Source organism: Misgurnus anguillicaudatus, chromosome 23, assembly GCF_027580225.2.
Source record: "Misgurnus anguillicaudatus chromosome 23, ASM2758022v2, whole genome shotgun sequence".
Classification (NCBI taxonomy): Eukaryota; Metazoa; Chordata; class Actinopteri; order Cypriniformes; family Cobitidae; genus Misgurnus; species Misgurnus anguillicaudatus.
In genome coordinates, this window is record NC_073359.2 from 26,349,850 (window position 1) to 26,370,594 (window position 20,745).

Genomic DNA, 20,745 nt, shown 5'->3' on the forward strand with positions numbered 1-20,745 from the left:
TCATGAAGAAAAAGAATCAATGTTATAATCAGGGAGTCCTTTGCACATATGCAATGTTCTTTTATAGGTTTATTTTTATTTTTTATTAATTTAATGATTATATGCTGGCCCATTTTCTCTTAAACTTCTTCATATTTTTGGACACTGCTACTGTGACAACCATAACATGTCAATAACATCGTTGTATAAAACATATTAGATTAGATTATGAAATAAATGTATATTTTTTAAGAAGAGGTCTGAAGTAGCTAGCAACAGAGGGGAAACAAGATGGCTAATGTGAACAACTCATCTATTTTTTTTAATCTATATTACGTTTTTGTCACCACCGTCAGATGTCACCACCGTCAGGTTTTCTGTCTTTTCTGTCAGGTTTTATGTATTTCAGGAAGTTATGATTTGATTTTTTTTTTATCACAGTGCTCAGGATTGTTATTTTTTGGACCAAATATTTACATAAAGTTTAAGCAAGACACCATTGACTTGAGTGGTTTACATTTTGGAATAATGAGGCCAATGTCACCACCGTCAGATTAGTGTCACCACTGTCAGACGTAGTTTTATTTGTTTTAAATGAATATGCTTACAATATGTTTCTTCAGTGCTGTTGAGTTAGTCTCTATTAATACAAAAATATGTTAATTAAATAAAAAAATATTACCTTTTCTATTTAGGCTTAAAGTAAACGTTGTATGAGTAATAACTGGAAAAACGGCTATCTTATAAAAAAATACAAACAGGGGAGGTTGCATCTGTAAATTGCTGAACAGCCAAGACCTTGATCTAGAATGATATACCTTCAGATTTTGTATTAAACTAAAAAATTTTTCTCCAAAATTTAAACCTGTTTTATCCAAATTCCCAAGAATCACTGAAATTCAACAAAAGAAAGTGCTTGATAAATTGAGTCCAAAGTAAGATTTTCACTTTAAAAATGCTGTTTTGCTAAAAGTTCCTTTAAAAACCTTGGCGAAAAATTTTCATGACAAAGTTAATCCAGTGAGTAATCTAGTGCGAGGAACACAATACTTTGTGTTTGGTGTGTTATTAGTATGAAAATCCTAGATTACTACTAAAGATAGGGTAATGTGATAGAGTAATACTTTTACAATCAGGATAGATTTGACTTTCTTTTGCTGAGCCTGAATAGTAAAAAAGGCTGAAGATGTTTAATACCACACCATAAAACAGAATCATTGGTCATATTCCAACTAACAATATTTACACATACTGTATATAAAAAACTAACCAATCATAAAAGACACAAATTCATTAAACAAAACGTGAACCACATGCAAAGCTGCATAAAATGATAGCAGAACATCTAAAAAAGCAGGACAAGTAAGCCTCAAAATGACATGTGTTAGCAACCACAAAACATTGAAGGATTGTCGGCTTTTGTAAAATAAACACGCCGACAATCATGCATTTATCATGCATAAACACAAAAACAAGCAGAAGCAAAAAACTAATTAAAATTGTGGCTCATCCACTTGCAAGCAAATTGAGATCTTTTGTGATATGTGTTAAATGCAGAGCTTTCTATGCACAGACAGAAATGTGCAGTGCAAACTGCATCTCAATATCTTACCAAACTCTGTTTAAGCTGTTGTGTGCAACATGTAGTCTGGACGTAAATCACCTCTTCATGAGTCTGAACTGTTTCGATAATAATCAATTTTCAGACTACAAAATGATATATATAAATCTGATATTGTTGTAAAAAAACTGATCAGACATAAATAATACTTACATTCAGGCTGTCTGCAGTCTCTGGGTTTCTTGCAAACGTATATCACAGCCACAGCCACAACTACAAGTATAAGTAATATCACACCAACAACCACTCCTCCAATCAAACCTGAATCATTGCGTTCAGCTAAAAGAAACAGTAAAACAGTAAATAAATCCTGCAATGTTTGACTTCAGTTTAGCTTTTGTAAATCTAACAAGGTTACATAGCCTCTATATACAGCCATTTAACATGTTCAAGTCTATGCTCATATGCTGAATTAAAAATGCAATATGTATATTTTGGGAATATTTGTCCAATTGTGGACTTAAACACCCATGATTTCAGTTTGTTGACATATTTGTCACAAATTCTTCATTTAACCAAAAGAGTCTGATAATAAAGTGGTCTTAAGTGAGATTAAGTGGAATTCAGAAATCTTAAAATGTAGAACTGACATTTTTTTAATACTCTTAAATCACAGATCTTTATCTTTTTGTGCATTTAAAAACACCAGAATTATTTTAAAACAAGCTTATCAGATGCTTAATTACTTTCTCAGTACTTCCTATATCTACTTTGTCTTATGGTATAGAATTTTTACGTGATTCGATAAGCAGTTTGTATCACTACAGTCATACCTAAACACGTCTGACAGAGATGAGTGATGTTGAGATGTTGAGTTTGGTTTGTGATGGGATTGTTCACCACACAGCTGTATGTGTTGTTATCCTGATATTCAACCTCCAGAGGTAGAGAGAGTCTGATGTTGAGATCAGACACACTGATGTTGGACAATAAACTGTTTCCTTTGTACCAGGACAGACTCACATCTCTCACATTCATCACTGAACACAACAACACACATTTTGAGCTTGATGATGTTTCTGATGATGAAGGACAATGTGATAAGTCTTTGTTACGGACGATTATAGGAGCAGGCAGAGGGGCTGGAAAACACAAGGGAGATAAATTAACCATTTATATTTGAAATTTATCCTACTTTGTCAGAACACACGTTTGAAAGGCCATTGCTGTGAGAATAGATGATGTAGCATTTTTCTGCATCAGCTAACTTGATCATAATAGTGCTTTTCACTGTACACATGACACTGATCTCCATGTTCTGAATTTGTAAGTGACTGAGAAACAAGATGCTGTTTTGTTTCATTTGTTATTTCTCATTAAGAACTAAATTAAACCATAAAAAGTCATAACAAGACATTTTCCCTTTACCTACCATAGACAGTAATATTGAATCTCTTATATGAAGTCACTTTGTTTTCGAACATAAGTAGTTTATAAAGTCCAGTGTGTGTGATTTTGATGTTTTTGATGGTGAGAGATCCAGTCTGATTTTCCAGTTTCAGTCTGTCTTCAAATGTCTCATTACTGTCATACATATCAATACTTTTCTTTTTGATTTCAGCTATACGAGTCTCTTGAGGTCCAAACATCCACAGTATCTCATCTCTCTGTATTTGAGTAATATCAGTGTGTAGAGTAACAGAATCTCCCTCCATCACTGACACTGACTTCACTTCAACTCCATCAACACCAAACACACCTGAAACAAATACAGACACTAGTTTAAAATTAATTTCCACAAGTTAATTTCTATACATGGTAAAATAAATTAACTTGCAATGATAACGAATAGGTAATATTCATTTAAAAACTGACTTTTGTTTATTATATAATGACATAAAACTTCCTGTCGTTTGGAGATATTTTAGCGTTCTCATATGCAGCTAAGCTGTTTTTCTGACAGAACACCTTTTTTTTTTTTACCAAAGATTGTTTTATTTACTACGGTAAATTGCTCTCCCTCTGTAAAGAAAGATAAAAACATTAAATTATGCAAATCGGTTTATGTAAAAGTTCGCTATTCTTACTTACCACGTGTAAAACACAGGCAGAGACAAAAGAAAACCGATGTATGAATCCTGAAGTTCACCAGAAACTTTCTGATCATTAAAGAGTAACTAAACCCTAATCCAACTTTTTTTAGTTACTGATCTGTAAGAATGATGGTTTATTAGTGCTGTTCATTGATTTTAGTATATTTTTTGACATTTGGATATAAAGTGTTTTAAGACTACAATATATGGTGTAAAAACGTCTGAGTGCTGCCCTCTTCAGGTTGAACGGTGGCTACTGCAGTTGAATTTTCCTATTGGATGTTGGGTCCAAAAAATGACTCGTGACGTAAGCAGGTTCAAGCTCACCACGCCCTTGTTACGATCTCACCACACACTTAAGTTCGTCCCCTCTATCTCCGTTGGGATCTGCCCACTTTTCTTGCATTTTTCAAATATTGCCAGTGGGTGGAGTCAGGCTCTGACCAGGGGTTTAGTTACGCTTTAAACTCCACATTTTATAAAAGTAAAGGGCGATTTATAGTCGTGCGTGGGTTCTACGCCGTAGCTACGGTGTAGGCTATCCGTAGCCTGTGCGTAGCTTTGCGTAGCCTGACGCGCACCTCACAAAAAAATTAACAGCATGTCAGATCTACGCGGACCCCAAGCGCTGTGATTGGTCCACCAGAACCCCTCCCGTCAGGTAAAAAAAACTGCGTCATAGATATTTCCATTTGTGACGGTGAAAACAAAGATGAGCCAAGTTGAGGAGTGATTTAAATCAAACTGCATCAAAAGTCACTGTTTATTTACTTCCATCATTGATGGTCTTCTCAAATTATACACAACAAGTTGCTGTCTCTTCTTCGTTTGTGGGTTAACTTGCTAAGCAGCTTCTTCTTTCACGTTTGTGCTGCTACTGTGGTTACACGCGTGGATACTGCCTACCAGCGGTCGCGCGTGTGTTTGCACGTCGACGCGGACGACGACGCAAAAGTATAACCCTCAATTTCCACCGACTGCGGAAAGACTGCGGATCCGCTGCGGAACGGCGGCGGAGTCAATCGGTTTCCATTCAAGTCAATGTGTGTATTTCCACTGACTGCGCTCCGAATCCGTCACAGCTCCGGCCATCCGCAGCCCTCTGGCACAAATACGAGCTTCTATTTTTGACGGATGCCAGACAGCTCCACAGGGCGGAGCCATGACTTTATCGCGTGATCATACCTGAATTCGCGAGATCTCGTGTTGTAATCTGGGCTGGTTTGTAAAAACGTCATAATTCAACGGCATAATGGGCAGAGACAGAACTAGGTATCGCGCGATCATCACGTGCATTTGCGAGACCTCATGGGTCCTCGTCGTCACTTCAGCACGCAGCCGCTCTGCAACAAATACGGATCTGGCGTATTACAGAAAAGTCCTAACTTTAAAATCTTATCTTAACTGTTTAGCTAAATTTGCTAAATGTTTAAATTTAATGGTAACTCAAAGATGATGTGCTAAAACACTAATAAAAACACAGACTATGGTTACTATGAATTTAATAAAATGTATTTTTCTGGCCCATTGAAATGAAAAGGACAATTCTTTTGTTTACTGTAGCAGCAGCTCACGCATTGCTGGTTGCTTGGTAACAGACATGACAGTTGATAGCCGAACATGATTAAGCGCCTTGGGATTTCCTAACTAGAGATGAGATAAGATTTGGTGGGATAAGATGAGAATCCTAAATCAATTTAAGATTTGCTTCTGTAATATGAATTTGTGAAAAATCTTAACTTAACACATCATATCTTAAAGGGGACATATTATGAAAATCTGACTTTTTCCATGTTTAAGTGCTATAATTGTGTCCCCAGTGCTTCTATCAACCTAGAAAATGTTAAAAAGATCAACCCAATAACTTAGTTTTGGTAAACCATTTTCTGCAAGCATGTGAAAAATAGGTCATTGTAATTTGGCCCTTATTGTGATGTCAGAATAAGGTAATACCGCCCACTTTATCTGCACTATCCAACCACAGCACAACCATTTAGTATGGAGAGAAAGAGAGAGATAAAATATTTCACAGCACAATTGAGTTTCAATTGCAACAAACCACCATCATTGTGATCAGTGGTTGCACTTCATCCGCTCATTTGCATTTTAAATGACACACCCAAAACGGCACACTTTTGCTCAGACCTATTTTAGACTTAGTTTACATCTTTAAAAAAATCTCATAATATGTCCCCTTTAAGTTAAGACCTAAGATAGAAAGTTTCTGTAATACACCCCCTGGTGGGTATGGCGGATGCTCAGCTAGAAATAAAAAGTTCTAAAAACGTTCCCTGAAAGTTCCCAATGTTCCCAAAAACATTCTGCCAACGTTAAAAGCGGCCAGTTTTTTTAAGTTCTAGGAACGTTTCTGTTGTCTGAACGTTAGAGTAATGTTACATTTTACCATTTTTAAACGTTATGACAATGTCATGTTTTAATGTTCACACAATGTTTAAAACAACAGCTGTTTATTATATTGACTTGTTTAATTGTTATGTAAATGATATAGAAACATTGCATTTTATTATTTTAGAAAACATTATTTCTGAATGTTCAGTAAATATATTGCTGTAGAAAACTCAATTCACTTACTAGGTTTAGATCAGGGGTCACCAACGTGGTGCCCACGGGCACCAGGTAGCCCGCACAGAGTCTGTGAGGTGCCCGCCAAAGCACATTCTATTAAGAGTCTCAACTGTAATATTTATTCATTACATATTTTTTTATATTAGCTTGGCTTGGTTTACGTATGTTAACATTTTAAACAATACTAAAACATATAAACAAGTCAAATAAAATAAAATAAACAAGTAAAACCAAAAAAGTTTAAGTAGACTATATCAAAAAGTAGCCCTCCAGATTGTTTTATCCATTGTGGTAGCCCTTGCTCATAAAAAGGTTGGAGACCCCTGGTTTAGATGTTAATGTTTTGTTTCATTTTAAGTCACCCTTATTATGATTCGTGTTTGTTTTAGTTGGTCTCTTGACACTTGACTTTTTGCCTACTATTTTTTTCCTGGTTGTGTTAACTTTGTGGTAATGCACCACATTTGTTATGAAAAGTTATTAGTGTATTTCTGTGGTTGTTGGTACATAATGGTAAAGATCGTCACCTAATTCATTTTCTAATCAAAAGTCTATTCTCTGCCAACAATGTACACTAGATCCAACTCTTTCACAGCAGTTTGTCGTTAAGGAGTTTTAGAAACTTTGGACAAAAAATATCTGATGTATAATTGGGATGCACAAACATCAAGAATCAGACTATGAATCTCAACCATGGTGACAATTAAAATTGTTTAAAAAAATCCTTATTTATCCATGCTGCAGTGCATGCTGGGAGTCCTGAATGAGGTTTGTAATTTGTTAATACCCAGCATGCATTGCAGCATGAAGTTTATCATTTAATTGTCACCATGATTGAGATTCATAGTCTGATTCTTGATGTTTGTGCATCCCAGTTATACAGCAGATATTTTATGTCCCAAGTTTCTAAAACTCCTTAATGATAAACTGCTGTGAAAGTGCTGGATCTCATTTACATTTTTGACAGAAAATAAAGTTTTGATTAGTAAATGAAGTAGGTGATGATCTTTACCATTATGTACCAACAACCGCAGAATAACACTATTAACTTGGCATGTTCGTGACACATGTGGTGCATTAACACAAAGTTAACACAACCAGGAAAAAAATAGCAAGCAAAAAGTCAAGTGTCAAGAGACCAACTAAAACAAACACTAATCACAATAAGGGTGACTTAAAATGAAACAAACATCAACATCTAAACCTAGTAAGTGAATTGAGTTTTCTACAGCAATATATTTACTGCATACAGAAATAATGTTTTATAAAATAATAAAATGCAATGTTTCTCTATCATTTGCATAGCAATTAAACAAGTCAATGTGATAGGCGGTTGTTGTTTTGAACATTGTTTGAACATCAAAACATGACACTGTCACAACGTCCAAAAATGGTAAAATGCAACATTACTCCAACGCCCAGACAACAGAAACGTCCCTAGAACCCAAAAAAAACTAGCCGCCTTTAATGTTGGCAGAATGTTTTTGGGAACATTCGGGAACTTTCAGGGAACGTTCTTAGAACTTTTTATTTCTAGCTGGGACGGTGGAGTGCGGAGCCGTAACGCAGCGAAGCCGATCTGCAGCCGCTCCGCAGTCGGTGGAAATCCGGGGTTATCCACAAAACGAAAGCGGGTGTAAATCTTATCCTGTAAGACGTGTCCAAACTTGCAGGAGTCACAAAGAAAAAAAAAACAGCTCACGCAATTCGCTTAAATCACAGTCTGCGTGTTGTCGGGGATTTGGGCAGATTAACGACGGAAATGCAGCGATTAGTTAACAAATCGAGCAAATCTATAAGTATTATTTATAAAAGCGCACACAAAAGCAACACGTACCGTTATACTGTAAGTTACGCCCAGTAATGTCCCTCATACTCTCCCAGTACAACGACATGAGCTCACTATTGAGAAGTCCTAATAAAACAAAATCTAAACATGTTGCCTTGTTTTGATTTACAAATGAGTAAAATTAATGTAATGAAGTATTTTAAATTGTCAAGCAGAACATTATGATCAACAGTTACTTTTTTTACTAGCGTACTGCTCTCCTACTGTGTTGTGCAGCTTTTCTCCTTCCTGTCATGTGCCTGTCTGCAAAAAACTGAGCTTTTAAAGTGCTGCTCTATATCTGATTAACAAGAAATATTGTTGCTACTGCTGTTTCACTGTATTTTTAGATCTTATCTATTTTAACCTTACATAAACTTTCATCAATGTCTATCTTCTTCTATCTATCTAACAGAACATTTAAGACAAAATATTATTATTTCAACAAACCTGCTTTAATAGTTTAGTTAAACAATGTTCTTAAGGAAATTTTGTGTTACAAAACTCAGCATTGACCAAAACACACGGCTTATAGGAATCTGCGCTTAGCTTGTTTTGAAGGCCTCAGTAGTCAAACTGTTCTTTATACAATAAATATAAATGGCACACACACACCTTTCATAAATCATTGGACAGATTTATTTTGTCGTGATGAAATATCTAAGTATTACAACTGGAAGTGGCAAGAAGATATTTTGTTTTAAACCCAACTCATAATTCACACTTTCTAGTGATTTTAACACTTTGGCTTCTGGTAAATGCCACCATTTCCTGTACAACAAAGAGACAGAGGTCTTTTTAAAACTCAGACTATAGTAACGTACCATTATATGAGTCATGCACACAAAATTGGACGCTTTTTTAAAGTCAAGATCATCATATCCTGATACAATAAGTGCTAAACCTATCAGTGCCTGACCATACTTGGATGTTATTTCATACTTTTCTTAAGTAGGATTCTTCTATTGTGAACAACTTGTGTTTAAAGCCCACAAGAGATCACTGTTTTGATAAAGAATGCAACTGAGATTAAAAAAAATCCCCATCCTTATGAGACTCGCCTTCTCAAAAGTCTGGGGACAGATTACAACGTTTGTTCTTTGCAATCTCTATTCACTCCTTGTTATAAACTCTCAATGAAGACACTTTAGTCAGTGAAAGGCCTTTCCTTTAACCATCTGTGATATGTGACCATTTCTCATGGCCAAATCCAAGTATTGCCGATGAAATCACTCAGGGGTACCTGTATCGCATCTGGAAGAATGTGATGCAAGCAATGGCTTCTAAAAAAAGCACACTTTGTGGGAAATAAAAGTGTGTTGAGTCAAAGTTAATAGATTGGAAATGCATTCATCTGTAGCTCAATTTGCATTAGTGGAGCTAAAGGTTGCTATTCATTTAAGTAGCATGCACACCAAGGCACTTACACTGGCAGTCAGCGTATGTTTTTTTTAAATGATTTTTTCAGCATATGTAATTGATTTCAATTGAAGTGATACAGCAGCTGGCGGGTTTTTGTCAGTTTTTTCTTCTCTGAGTGCCGAGAGTTAAAAAATATTCAACTTTGGCTAAAAAGCTCAGCTTGTCAATGTCATTTCTCACTCAGCCATCCAATCACAGTGGAGGAGTGGAGGGACAAAATCACAACACCAAACCCGCACATTGTTCAACGACTGATAAAGAAAACAAAGGTATCGTACACTGTAAACAATATACAGCATGAAGTTAAAACAACTTGGTTTTGCAAGTCAATTTAACCTACTATTTTAAGTTTTAGATAAAAAACAAAGCGCTTAGCTGTATAAAGCTGGCAAGCACCTACAGTAGACGCCTGCTTGGCTTTTTCATCGCATTGAAATGCTTTGGTTTGGAAAAAACATTTGCCGAATGCATAAACGTAATTTAATGTAAAGTGTGCATAGCAATAATTATCTTAACAATAATTATCTGTCCAATGTTTTCTCTAGTTTTTGTTTTGTTTATCGTGTTTTGTTTTATTTTGTTTTACAATTTAAATAAAATGTATTATTATTATTATTATTATTATTATTATTAAATAATGTGTTTTTGAACCATAAACCATGCAAACACATTGTATTATACCAAATACACAAAACAACATTGTTTTTTAGTAATGAAATAGGTGCACTTTAATTATTTAATTTTATGACTTTAAACAAACACTAAGCACAACTGGAAAAACTTGAGTTGATTTGACCAAATGACAATAATTATCTTTGCGTGTCCCCAACTTAAAGAAAATTACAAAAAACAAAACAAAACAAGGTCATGATTCTTTTATAAACCAAAGCAGCCCTACACATATACACAAAAAAAAACACAAGCACGCTCACACATATATACGTTTGCTTTATATATACGATTATAAACAGGTTCTCATGCACATTTGCCCCACAAAAACCTCATCATTTCAGTATAATGGCCTTTAAACCAGACCACAGCAAAGCATCTCACTTTGACTCAGGGGTAGACTGATTCTGTGCCAGTTAAGAAGAGTCAGTGTTTTAAAAAAAACCCTCGTGCTGGTTTGTTTCAGCAGAATACAGACACGTTTCTCACAATTACTATGTAGTGGCAAACGTACAGTTTTGGAAAAATGGTTAAGGACATACAAGTCAGATTAATAGAGATAAGAACAATACAGGCTTGTCTTATTTGACTTGCAGCTTTTTTATGTTTTTCCAGTAAGGTTTTCATTATTTAGCTAATAAAGTAATCTATATCTCCAGATTGTTTAACATTTATTAGAAAATGAATACAGGCTTTCTCTTCCAGTAAGGTTTTGATTATTTAGCTGATTTTCAATCTTGTTATTTTATATGCCGTTACCTTTGGCTATTGCCATAATGCATTATTACATTACACACCTTGACGTAACAAATTGATCAACTTAGCTTTAATTTCCCTCATATAATCAGATGCTGCACAAGTGCTCTCTGCTGGCTAAAGATTTTTTCTACAGTGTTTCCAATGGGATTAATGTCTATTATTGCATGAGGCAAAATTGCTTCCTGTATACTGGATTTGCTTTTAAGTCATCATTGTCTATCACAGAATTCAGAATTAACATCACCCCACATATTTGAGTTGTACTTATCTATGTGTTAAGAAGCTAAACTGTAGCTGATGAACTTTCTCGTGTGATCTCTCAGTGATTCATGAAGTCTTCATTTCTCGCTTTCAAACCACATCCTGTAGAGCATACAAAGCATAAACCACACAGTCAAGAGAGAAACAGCAGACATCAAGCATGTGATCGTAAATGTAGGTTTTTTATTAAACATAAACGTGCATTCTTAATGGCCACATCTGTATCTGTAAACATATGTCTCTACTGGATGCAGACACATGCAATCCTTTATGCATCTGCTGGCCATCAACAGCACCATTAAAATGAGTGTAAATAGAAAAGAGTGTTTTGTCTTCTGTAATAGTGCTATGCCACTACGCACTTGCACCAACTTCTACTTAAAAAGGCCAAAGCCAATCAACCATACATCACCATATAGCTTCATCATTCCAAACATTGTGATAAGCATGTCTGAACACTTCTAACAGCACGTGATCTACTGTATGTTCCTCATGCTATTTGTGAGCACAGACCACCACTTCTCAAGTTGGTTTACAGACTCAAAATTGATTCAGCCAAAAGCTTCCTTAAGATAAATGACATGGAGAGATGTTTTAGCTTTTTTTGTGGCACTAAACAGTCAGCATTCATCATTGAGTGACAGTATTATAGGTCAATTCTCATTTAAACGCCTGTAAACACTTTTTAGATCATTATATGCAAGATAATGGTGGTTTATTTTGTAAGCAACCACTATTGTAAGATGCTTACATCACATCCTTTTTCATTACTTCTGTATAAGCAAGCCTTTGTCACAGCAGAAGGATCTGTTGAATGTCTCTGTTATAAAAGTAAACAATGAGCTCATACATACATAAATCAAGAAAGCTTTTAGTCAAATATGCAAATATATCTAAAGAGTTTCTGAAGGGAAAATACTTCATAATGTTTGGATTATTGATATTGACAATATAAATGTGATTCTCACATACCTATTCAGCTCACAGCTGTATTTGTATCTTTGTAATCAGAGACAAATAAGTTCAATTTTAAAAATTAGCTCACAATTGAACAAATGTTATGAAGACTAACCAGGCACAGGTGTGTATTATTTCCAATCAAATAGCTAAGGGCGACCTCTGGTGGTGAGTATACAGGACTGCAAGTTAAAGGTTAGCAGTTAAACATGTTTTAAACAACAGTATAATATTTATAATTTAACAATAAACTAGATTAATAAATGCATTAAGAATTATTTGTTTGTTGTTCGTTTACTACTATTAATTAAACAAACATACATTATTAAAGCCAAATGCCTCATTGACGAAACAACTAGAAGGCAAAAATACTAAAAATGATATATTAAAAAATAAATTCTGTATGGTGTAGATATGATCAGTTTGATGAATCCAGTGCCATGTTGATATATCATACTGTGATAACTCACATTACATTACAACCTCCATGGCCCAAGTTTAAACATGTTTTGTTGGGGTTGTTGAGACGCTCCTACAGGTTCAGACATTTAAGTTATGGCAATAACTGGACCATAAATGATGCAGTGGATGGCAAACATTTATTTTTATGAAGCCCAAAATGAGTTCTTTGTGTTATTAAGCTGATAATCTCTTGTTTGTTATATCTGCACCACATTTATTTCCTGTCATCATTATTATAGTGTATCATTAAAAACTATTAAACTTATCTTTTAGTTCTCATATCATATAAAAGTTTTAATAGTTTAATTATCATAGATTTTTTAAAATTAGGGTAGATATGACATTTATATTTATCTTCATTACAGATCATTTTCCCACACAGTTTCTTGGAAAATTGCCAGCTAAATGCAAAGTAAATTCACAATGTAAATTATCCAAAAAAGCACAAACCAGACCAATTACATTTTACAGAAACCATAAAAAAAGAGATATTGGGGAAATAATATTAAATACATTATTTTATTAAAAACATATACACTGAAATTTTAGATTGTTGTTTTAAAACACAAAGCATGGATCAGCACATGCAGGTGTAAAATGAGCCGATGTTCCAGTAAAGCTGCTGGCTGCATAATGAAAACAGGCTTTACCAGAAAAATATGATAACGACCACTTTTGTTTATTTTTGGAAAGCAAACAAACGATTAAAATGAGCGCCAAACACTCAGTGGTGGTTCCCAGACAGGGATTAGACTAGTCCTAGACTAAAATAAATGCAAAAGCTGTCCAAACTGAAAACATCTTGCACTGACATATCTCAAAATAGATCAGTGATCTTTGTTTTGCATCAAAATGCACACAAGTAATGTTTTTAGTAAGGCATGTTTGTTTAAACTAGTTATATTCTCTATTTAAACTAAGGCCTACTCCTGGTTTAAACTAAACCACCCCTCAGGGTGTAACTTAAGTTTTACTGCAGTAGTTGCAGACATTATTACTCGGCTCGATAAAACGCTTTTGTGCACAAAGTGCGAGCAGATAAATTGTTTCTTTACTAAATGTCAATTTAATAGCATGCTTCCACTAAATATAAGTCATATTTTAGAAACCACGTCAGCTGGATTAAGTGAAATAAGTCCTGCATTAGAAATATTATAAATTCAAGTGACATTTACATTTGATGATTTATCCGCTGATGCTTTGATCCATAATGATTGCATTATATAATATCAGTCCACTTATGTAATCTTCAAACAGCTGAGAAATATTTCTATCTGCTTAACATGAGCAGTGGGGACAGTTTGGTTCAATTAAACAGACAACCAGTCAAAGTTATATAAAAAGTTTTTTATTTTATGTACTCATTGCCACTACACTTGAGTATTCTGTGCGATCTGCTTCAACAAAATCCTGTTAGAAAAACAGAAAAAGCAATAAAGACACTGGCCAAACATACTGTATAAGAGAGGAATTTCCCATCATTGGAAATTACAATCTTACCAATAACAGCTAACACTAGTCTATAGCAAAAATATTATGTCAAAACATCAGGTCAGTATTGCAGACTACAGATTGACTAACCTTCTGCCTGTTTCTTTTTTATTTGGGGTCAGTAAAGTTTGTAAATACAACATCTTACCGTATGCTGAAGCCTTTGTGTAAAGAATGGCTCTGTGTAAACTATCTCTGTCTCTGGAGTCTGAGCTGTTTTAATAATAATAATCACATGTTTTAACCTCAAATAGTGTCTATATTAGATAAAAATTAAAAAGTTCATATTTTTGCATGTAAAAACTTGCCTTCTTTAACTGGTTGTTTAAACTTTTTGTAACAGCAGTAGATCACACTTGCAACCAGAATCAGCAACACTAAAACAGCAGCTATCATTAATCTAAAATATAGCTCTGTAATGCACAAAAAACATAATTATTATCTTTGTTACGATTTAAATCTCTATCTTATAACTTTTATCAAACACTGACATACCTGAACACGTCTGACAGACATCATTGATGTTGAGATGTTGAGTTTGGTTTGTGATGGTATTGTTGAGTACACATCTGTATGTGTTTGTATCCTGATATTCAACCTCCAGAGATAGAGAGAGTCTGATGTTGAGATCAGACACACTGATGTTGGACAATAAACTGTTTCCTTTGTACCAGGACAGACTCACATCTCTCACATTCAACACTGAACACAACAACACACATTTTGAGCTTGATGATGATGATGATGATGAAGAACAGTTTGAAGAGTTTCTGGTAATGACAGGTACGGGCAGATGAGCTGAAAATATGGGAAAAAATATACAAAAATTAATGCTTTGGGTATTAACCCCTTCAGACCCTGCATCCACTGGAATGGACATCACGTCTACCCAGAATCGTTAGTATCACAAAATTACGTACCTATAGTCATATAAATGTTAGTCTTAAGTGTGATACTGACACGGTTTTCTGCCTTTATGCATGTTTTTTTTGTCCTATTTTTTGTCCTATTTTCGTACCATTGTGTCTTTAGTTTAGGCTTAGATAACATAAAATTACATCCTTACCTAAACCCAACCCTAATGCCAGGCAACAATGGTTTAAAAATCATTGAATATGAAAAAAAAATGAAAAAAGATATAAACCAATACTTAAACTGACCTAACCTGACCCTAAACCGAAGCATGAATGGTTTGAAAATAGGACAAAACAGTAACCAATACGTGATAGTGACCTATAAACAGAAATGTGTGACACGTTCACGCAAAAAGGCTGAAAACCGTGTCAATGTCATGCTAAAGACTCACAAATTTACGTGTCTATACGTACATAATTCCATGATACAGGGTTGCATGTTTTGTTGTTCAAACCAATAAAATGCAAATTGGTCCCTGGTCAACCTAAATAAGGCACACTGGAAAAATCAGGTCTGAAGGGGTTTAAGAAAAGCATTTAGTTTCTATCATGCAGACATAATTAAATGTTTGCAACAATTTATTCAATTTACAAACTGTATTTTTTTCACATAGAGATACAATGTCTTTCTGTAAATGTGGGCTTGTCACTTGTTTTTATAACATGCTGATTATTCACTGAAGTAAATGAAATCCATAACACAGAAAAGTTTTTGTTTAATCCACTGAGGAATACTTCCCAATCAATTTTGGGAATTAATACACACATCAGTTTACTCACCATAGACAGTAATATTGAATCTCTTGAATGAAGTCACTTTGTTACTGATGATCTGTAGTTGATAAAGTCCAGAGTTTGTGATGTTTGTGATGGTGAGAGATCCAGTCTGACTGTCCAGCTTCAGTGTGCCACTAAATCTCCCATCATTATCATCTATAAAACTCAAATTAGCCCTTTTAATGATTTCAGCTATACGAGTCTCTTGAGATCCAAACACCCACACTATCAGATCATCTCTCTGTATTTGAGTAATATCAGTGTGTAGAGTAACAGAATCTCCCTCAGTCACTGACACTGACTTCACTTCATCACCAAACACACCTGAAACACAAAATCTCATCCAGTTAATTTCCAGGATATTACTGAGGTCTCATTTATTAACATTAGTTAATGCAAGACCAACAATTAATATTTTTTGCTGCATATACAGTATAGATTTAAAAGTGTTACCAAGAGAATTTATTACCTACCATTTGTGAGCAAAAAATAATACATGAAGAAAAAACACTCTAATCCTCCGACATAAACTCCACATAATGCAGAAACCGAGTGAATTTCATAAATAAACGACATTGAACGGCTGGCAGACAGATAATAAAATGTTCTGCTTTAAAGAAAATGCTTTAAATTTTCACCAACAAATGCATTAATAACACCTGCATTCAGAGAAGAGAGGATCAAACTTTACACGTCTCAACTGCACTCAGTCTATCCTATGACATCATCTCTTGTTATCGTTTAACCCCTCCCTCATTCAAAAAAAAAAAAAACATTCATTATAGCACAGTCCTGCTGTTCTTGCACCTAATGACAAATCATTAATGAATAGGCTAACTATGGTCCTTTACCTTAACTTAAGGTAATATTTATTATTATATAATAAATAAATAAATAAATATTATATCGTTTTTGTTATAATGTCTTTTAATAATTCATTTTATCATTGATGTTGCTTTGCTAACCAGTGATTTACATTTAACCTCAGAGCACCTGCACATGAAATTTACAAGACAAATTAATTTTCCAATGATCAAATATTGAATATGCGCCTGACGAAATAATGTTTGTTCTTTAAACGGATCTGTTGAATAAAGTAAATGTTTGTCTGCGTGGTTAGCAAAGTTCTTTGTTCGATTCCTTATCTTACTGGCATTGAAATGATATACACAGGACTGACAGAGAGGTAAGTCAAACAGAAGTATATTTATTGAAGCAGAACATTGCAGCACAAACACATACACCGGAAAAGTCACAGGCGTCCGTCCGGGTTATGGCATTTGTCCTTATTTGTGATGTAGGGTATCCAGGAGTGAATAGAGATGGAAAGAGGCGACGATGAGGATGCTTGCAATCTTTCTTTTGTTTTAAAGAAAACTTGTACAACTTTTACAGATCTTGCCATTGTTTCAATATGCATATGGGTGAACGATTATGGGGCTATGACTTTTGTGGGTTTGACTTTTTGTTTGACAGTTTTTCCATTTTTAACTTAATGTAAATCACCAAGTTTATCTTGAAGATACTTTTAAAATTACTTTTCATTAATATTATTTCTGTATAAAGTGTAAAAACTTTTATGTCTCCAACAAGCCTTTACTAAAGCATTCAATAAGACGATATGACAATTAATGCTGTATGATGTGATTCTCCTCACTTATTATATAGTTTGGGAACATCACTAGACTTATTATAAAGTAACCACAGACAAATACTGTATTAGAAACACTATAAAGCATTATCACACAGTTGTTTTCAGTGCAGTGTTGAGGTCAGGAAGTTCACATACTGTAAGTTTGTGAGAAGAGACACTCTCACCTACCTATTGTGGTAAAAGCACAGTTTACATGCTGAAAACCTCAAAAACATTTACCACACATATCCAGTAATACACCTGCTGCTGCTTTCAACCTGAATAAGATCATGTGAATTTACATTTGTGCACACTGACCAAAAAAAACAAAAAACAACAACACAGCTTGTCTCAAGATGCGCTGCAAGTCAAAGTGCATGAAGACTCGTGAGAAATAAGACATTCAGGGACGGTTTCCCAGAAAGGGCTTATCCTAATCTCAGACTAAAATGCATGTTTAAGGTGCTTAATTTAAAAACAGCTTGTACTGACACACCTTAACATATCAAGTGTCATTGTTTGTCTCAAAATGTACTCAGGTTTTGGTTTTTGTAAGGTATGTTTGTAAAAACTACTTGAAGGTCTTAAAATAAATAAGGTCTAGTTCTGGATTAATCTAAACCTTAAACAATTTATAGTAAACACATTATAATATTTTTATATAATTTGAATGATACTTTCTGCTAGTTAAAGTGTTTCACAGAGGCTTCTTAGTTCCTGATTACAATCAAATATTTTGAATGAATTGTAATTCAATATTTATTGAAATTAACAATAAAAATAAAACAGTTTACAACATGAGCTCTCATACATTTATATCTTCATTACGTCTATGTTCTCTGTCCATTTTTTCACTTTAAACCACATCCTGTGAAACCTAAAGGGTACATACCAGCTTAAACCACACAGTCGAGCTTACCGAGAAACAAATGATCCAGTGTGATGAAGTCGTCCAAGATATGAAGCATCATTTATTTCCCTTTCCCACACAAACACTTAAACATCACCTGCTCGGAAAATTAAAGAACAGCTCTCCCCATTAGTGTCAATGAAGTGCATGTTATTTGAACCCACGTACGTCAATCCTTAGCACCTGGTTCACACACACTGCAAGTCGTGAAGATCCACACGCAAGGTCAAGGTACCTTTCTCATGTGTACCACAGTCACAGATCATGAGACTCAAATCAGCGACCTTTTGGGTCTTTTGGGACCAATTGGCTACAAAATGCCCCAAGAAGAAAGACTCTTAAAGCTTAATATAATTTATAATAAAAAGTAAATATATATACATATATATATTTTTTTTTTCATTTTTAATAGACTCTTAAAATTAAATTTTAGTTCATTATAATATAGAAAAAGTTTTGAGGATCCTTAATGCATTTTATTAGCCCTGCAGCTGCCAGTTGCAGCTGCCAGTGAGGCAATGTGATTAAAGTGTAAGTGATACATAACAAACCCTTACCAAATCCCACATTTTTTGTATAAAACACCACATCAAAAAACATTAAGAACAAAGATCTGCTTTTGTTGAACACAGACAGTCAAAGAAACAGCCTCAGGTACCACATGAGTCATGACTGGTAGTGGTTTCAGCTTAAATAAACCTTTCAACCACTAAAACAACTATTACATTTTAAATACATATATTTTGATTCTTTCCACGCTTGAAATTATTTATTTATTTATATATAATTATTTCATATACATGTGTACATCCCACATCATAGAAAGGCTAAAATGGTAAATAGCGCCATCTGTTGATATGACCATGCCAATGCACGTGGTGTCTACAAAGTAGACATCCTACCAATATATTCTAGAGTTTGACATAAATTTTGTTGGTTTCAGATATTTTGTTGAAATATTTTAATGTTTGTTTTATTTTATTATTATGGAGTGAATTTTGTGCCATGTTTAAACAAACAAACCCATCATGTTGCAAACAAACTCAATCTGCTTTGCAAAGGAAAACTCAACTCACAAACAAACAGAAAACGCTTTACAAAATACAAAAGGCAATTTGAGAGAAAATGCAGAGGTGTTACAAATATGTACTGTGTTTTGCAGCAGAGGTTCTCTTGGCATGATTTTCTCACAAACAGCAGATGGCGCTTTTTCATCTTTTTAGGCATTTTTAACTTGTCTCCCTGGAAAGCCCTGAATTTCAGACTGATCTTGTGGAAAGTCTGTTATAGTCACAAACATTTATATAAATTTATTTGTGTCCATGGCACGATATTCAGCCTTGTTTCTGCCTTGAGCATGAATGTCTTTTTCGTGTACCTCGCACTAATTTCTATAAATAGTTCTCGTGTCCGTAGCACAACTTTCTTTTCGTGTCATTTTATGTATTGTTTTCTCATTGTTTTTTCCTAGTTTCTAACCATTGCCACCGATTAATAAATGCATTAACGTTGTTTATTGTTTGTTTACTACTTTTAATTAACAAACATTATTACAGCCATGGCTACCAAATTGTTATTGACAAAACAACTAGGAGGAAAAAATATTAAAAAATACACATAAAAATGTCTGTATGAGATAGATATGATCTGGTTCAAGTGTTGATAGATCTTACTGTGGTGACTCACATTACATTACAACCTCCGGGGCCCAAGTTTAAACATGTTTTGTTGGAGTTGAGACGCTCCTACAGGTTCAGACATTTACATCATGGAATAACTTGAGAACAAGTTTCTGTCTTTTGCATGGGTTTATTATTCATAGGCTGGAAGAAGAGTCCGGGTGCAATTGCTTGCACATTTATTCAATTAATTTAGAGATAATAACATCTCTATCAGCTCTAAATAAGTTCATTCATTTGAATTGGTTAATTTTATTTGAACATCATAGAGAAAGTAAAGTAAAGGTGATGAAATGACCAATGTGACCTCCACCTTTAACCCATCCAGTGAATGGTGAACACACGCACTACAAGTCGTATTTGTTTGTTTCTCCTTCATACGTGTTTGCTAATACTGTTTTCTTTCATTTTATATTTTTTATATTCTTTCTACAGTAATTTACTGATTTTATTACTGCCTCATTTTGGCATACTCAATTTAAAAGCTCTCCACTAATGCCAATGTGGTGCACTTCAGCAGGAAAAAGAGACTCAGAGTTATGGTACCACACATGATAACAGAGATCCACATGGACATTTAAACTTAATCTTCATTTGGACTTGCAAGTGGGTTCACAGGGTTTAGTTTAAGACACGTATCGCAACACTAAATTGTATTAACTGGTCCATCAGGTTTCTGGAAGAAAAAAAAGAGATGCACAAAAAATCAGTAATGAGGTCTCGACCACAAAAGCTGGAGGTGGACGTCAAATTATAAACAATAC

At 34.4% G+C, this 20,745-nt stretch overlaps 1 protein-coding gene and 1 long non-coding RNA gene across 4 annotated transcripts in view; both read right to left on the minus strand.

Annotated features, from left to right (window-relative positions):
* Positions 1-16,446, minus strand: part of LOC129453804 (uncharacterized) — a 34,081-nt gene extending 17,635 nt beyond the window's left edge. For all 3 annotated transcript variants that reach the window (XM_073861423.1, XM_073861422.1, XM_073861424.1), the window contains exons 1-4: positions 16,233-16,446; positions 2,973-3,299; positions 2,374-2,682; positions 1,754-1,879 (exon numbers count right to left, since the gene is read on the minus strand). In XM_073861423.1, the coding sequence (XP_073717524.1) occupies positions 1,754-1,879; positions 2,374-2,682; positions 2,973-3,299; positions 16,233-16,335 (865 nt within the window). In that variant the 5' untranslated portion in view covers positions 16,336-16,446. The remainder of the gene's footprint in view (positions 1-1,753; positions 1,880-2,373; positions 2,683-2,972; positions 3,300-16,232) is intronic.
* LOC129453805 (uncharacterized) lies at positions 13,771-14,861 on the minus strand. Its single transcript, XR_012365689.1, has 3 exons — positions 14,564-14,861; positions 14,217-14,481; positions 13,771-13,987 (listed from the first exon to the last, which is right to left on the minus strand). It is a non-coding gene; the product is annotated as an uncharacterized lncRNA (long non-coding RNA).
* Positions 16,447-20,745: the final 4,299 nt, after the last annotated feature.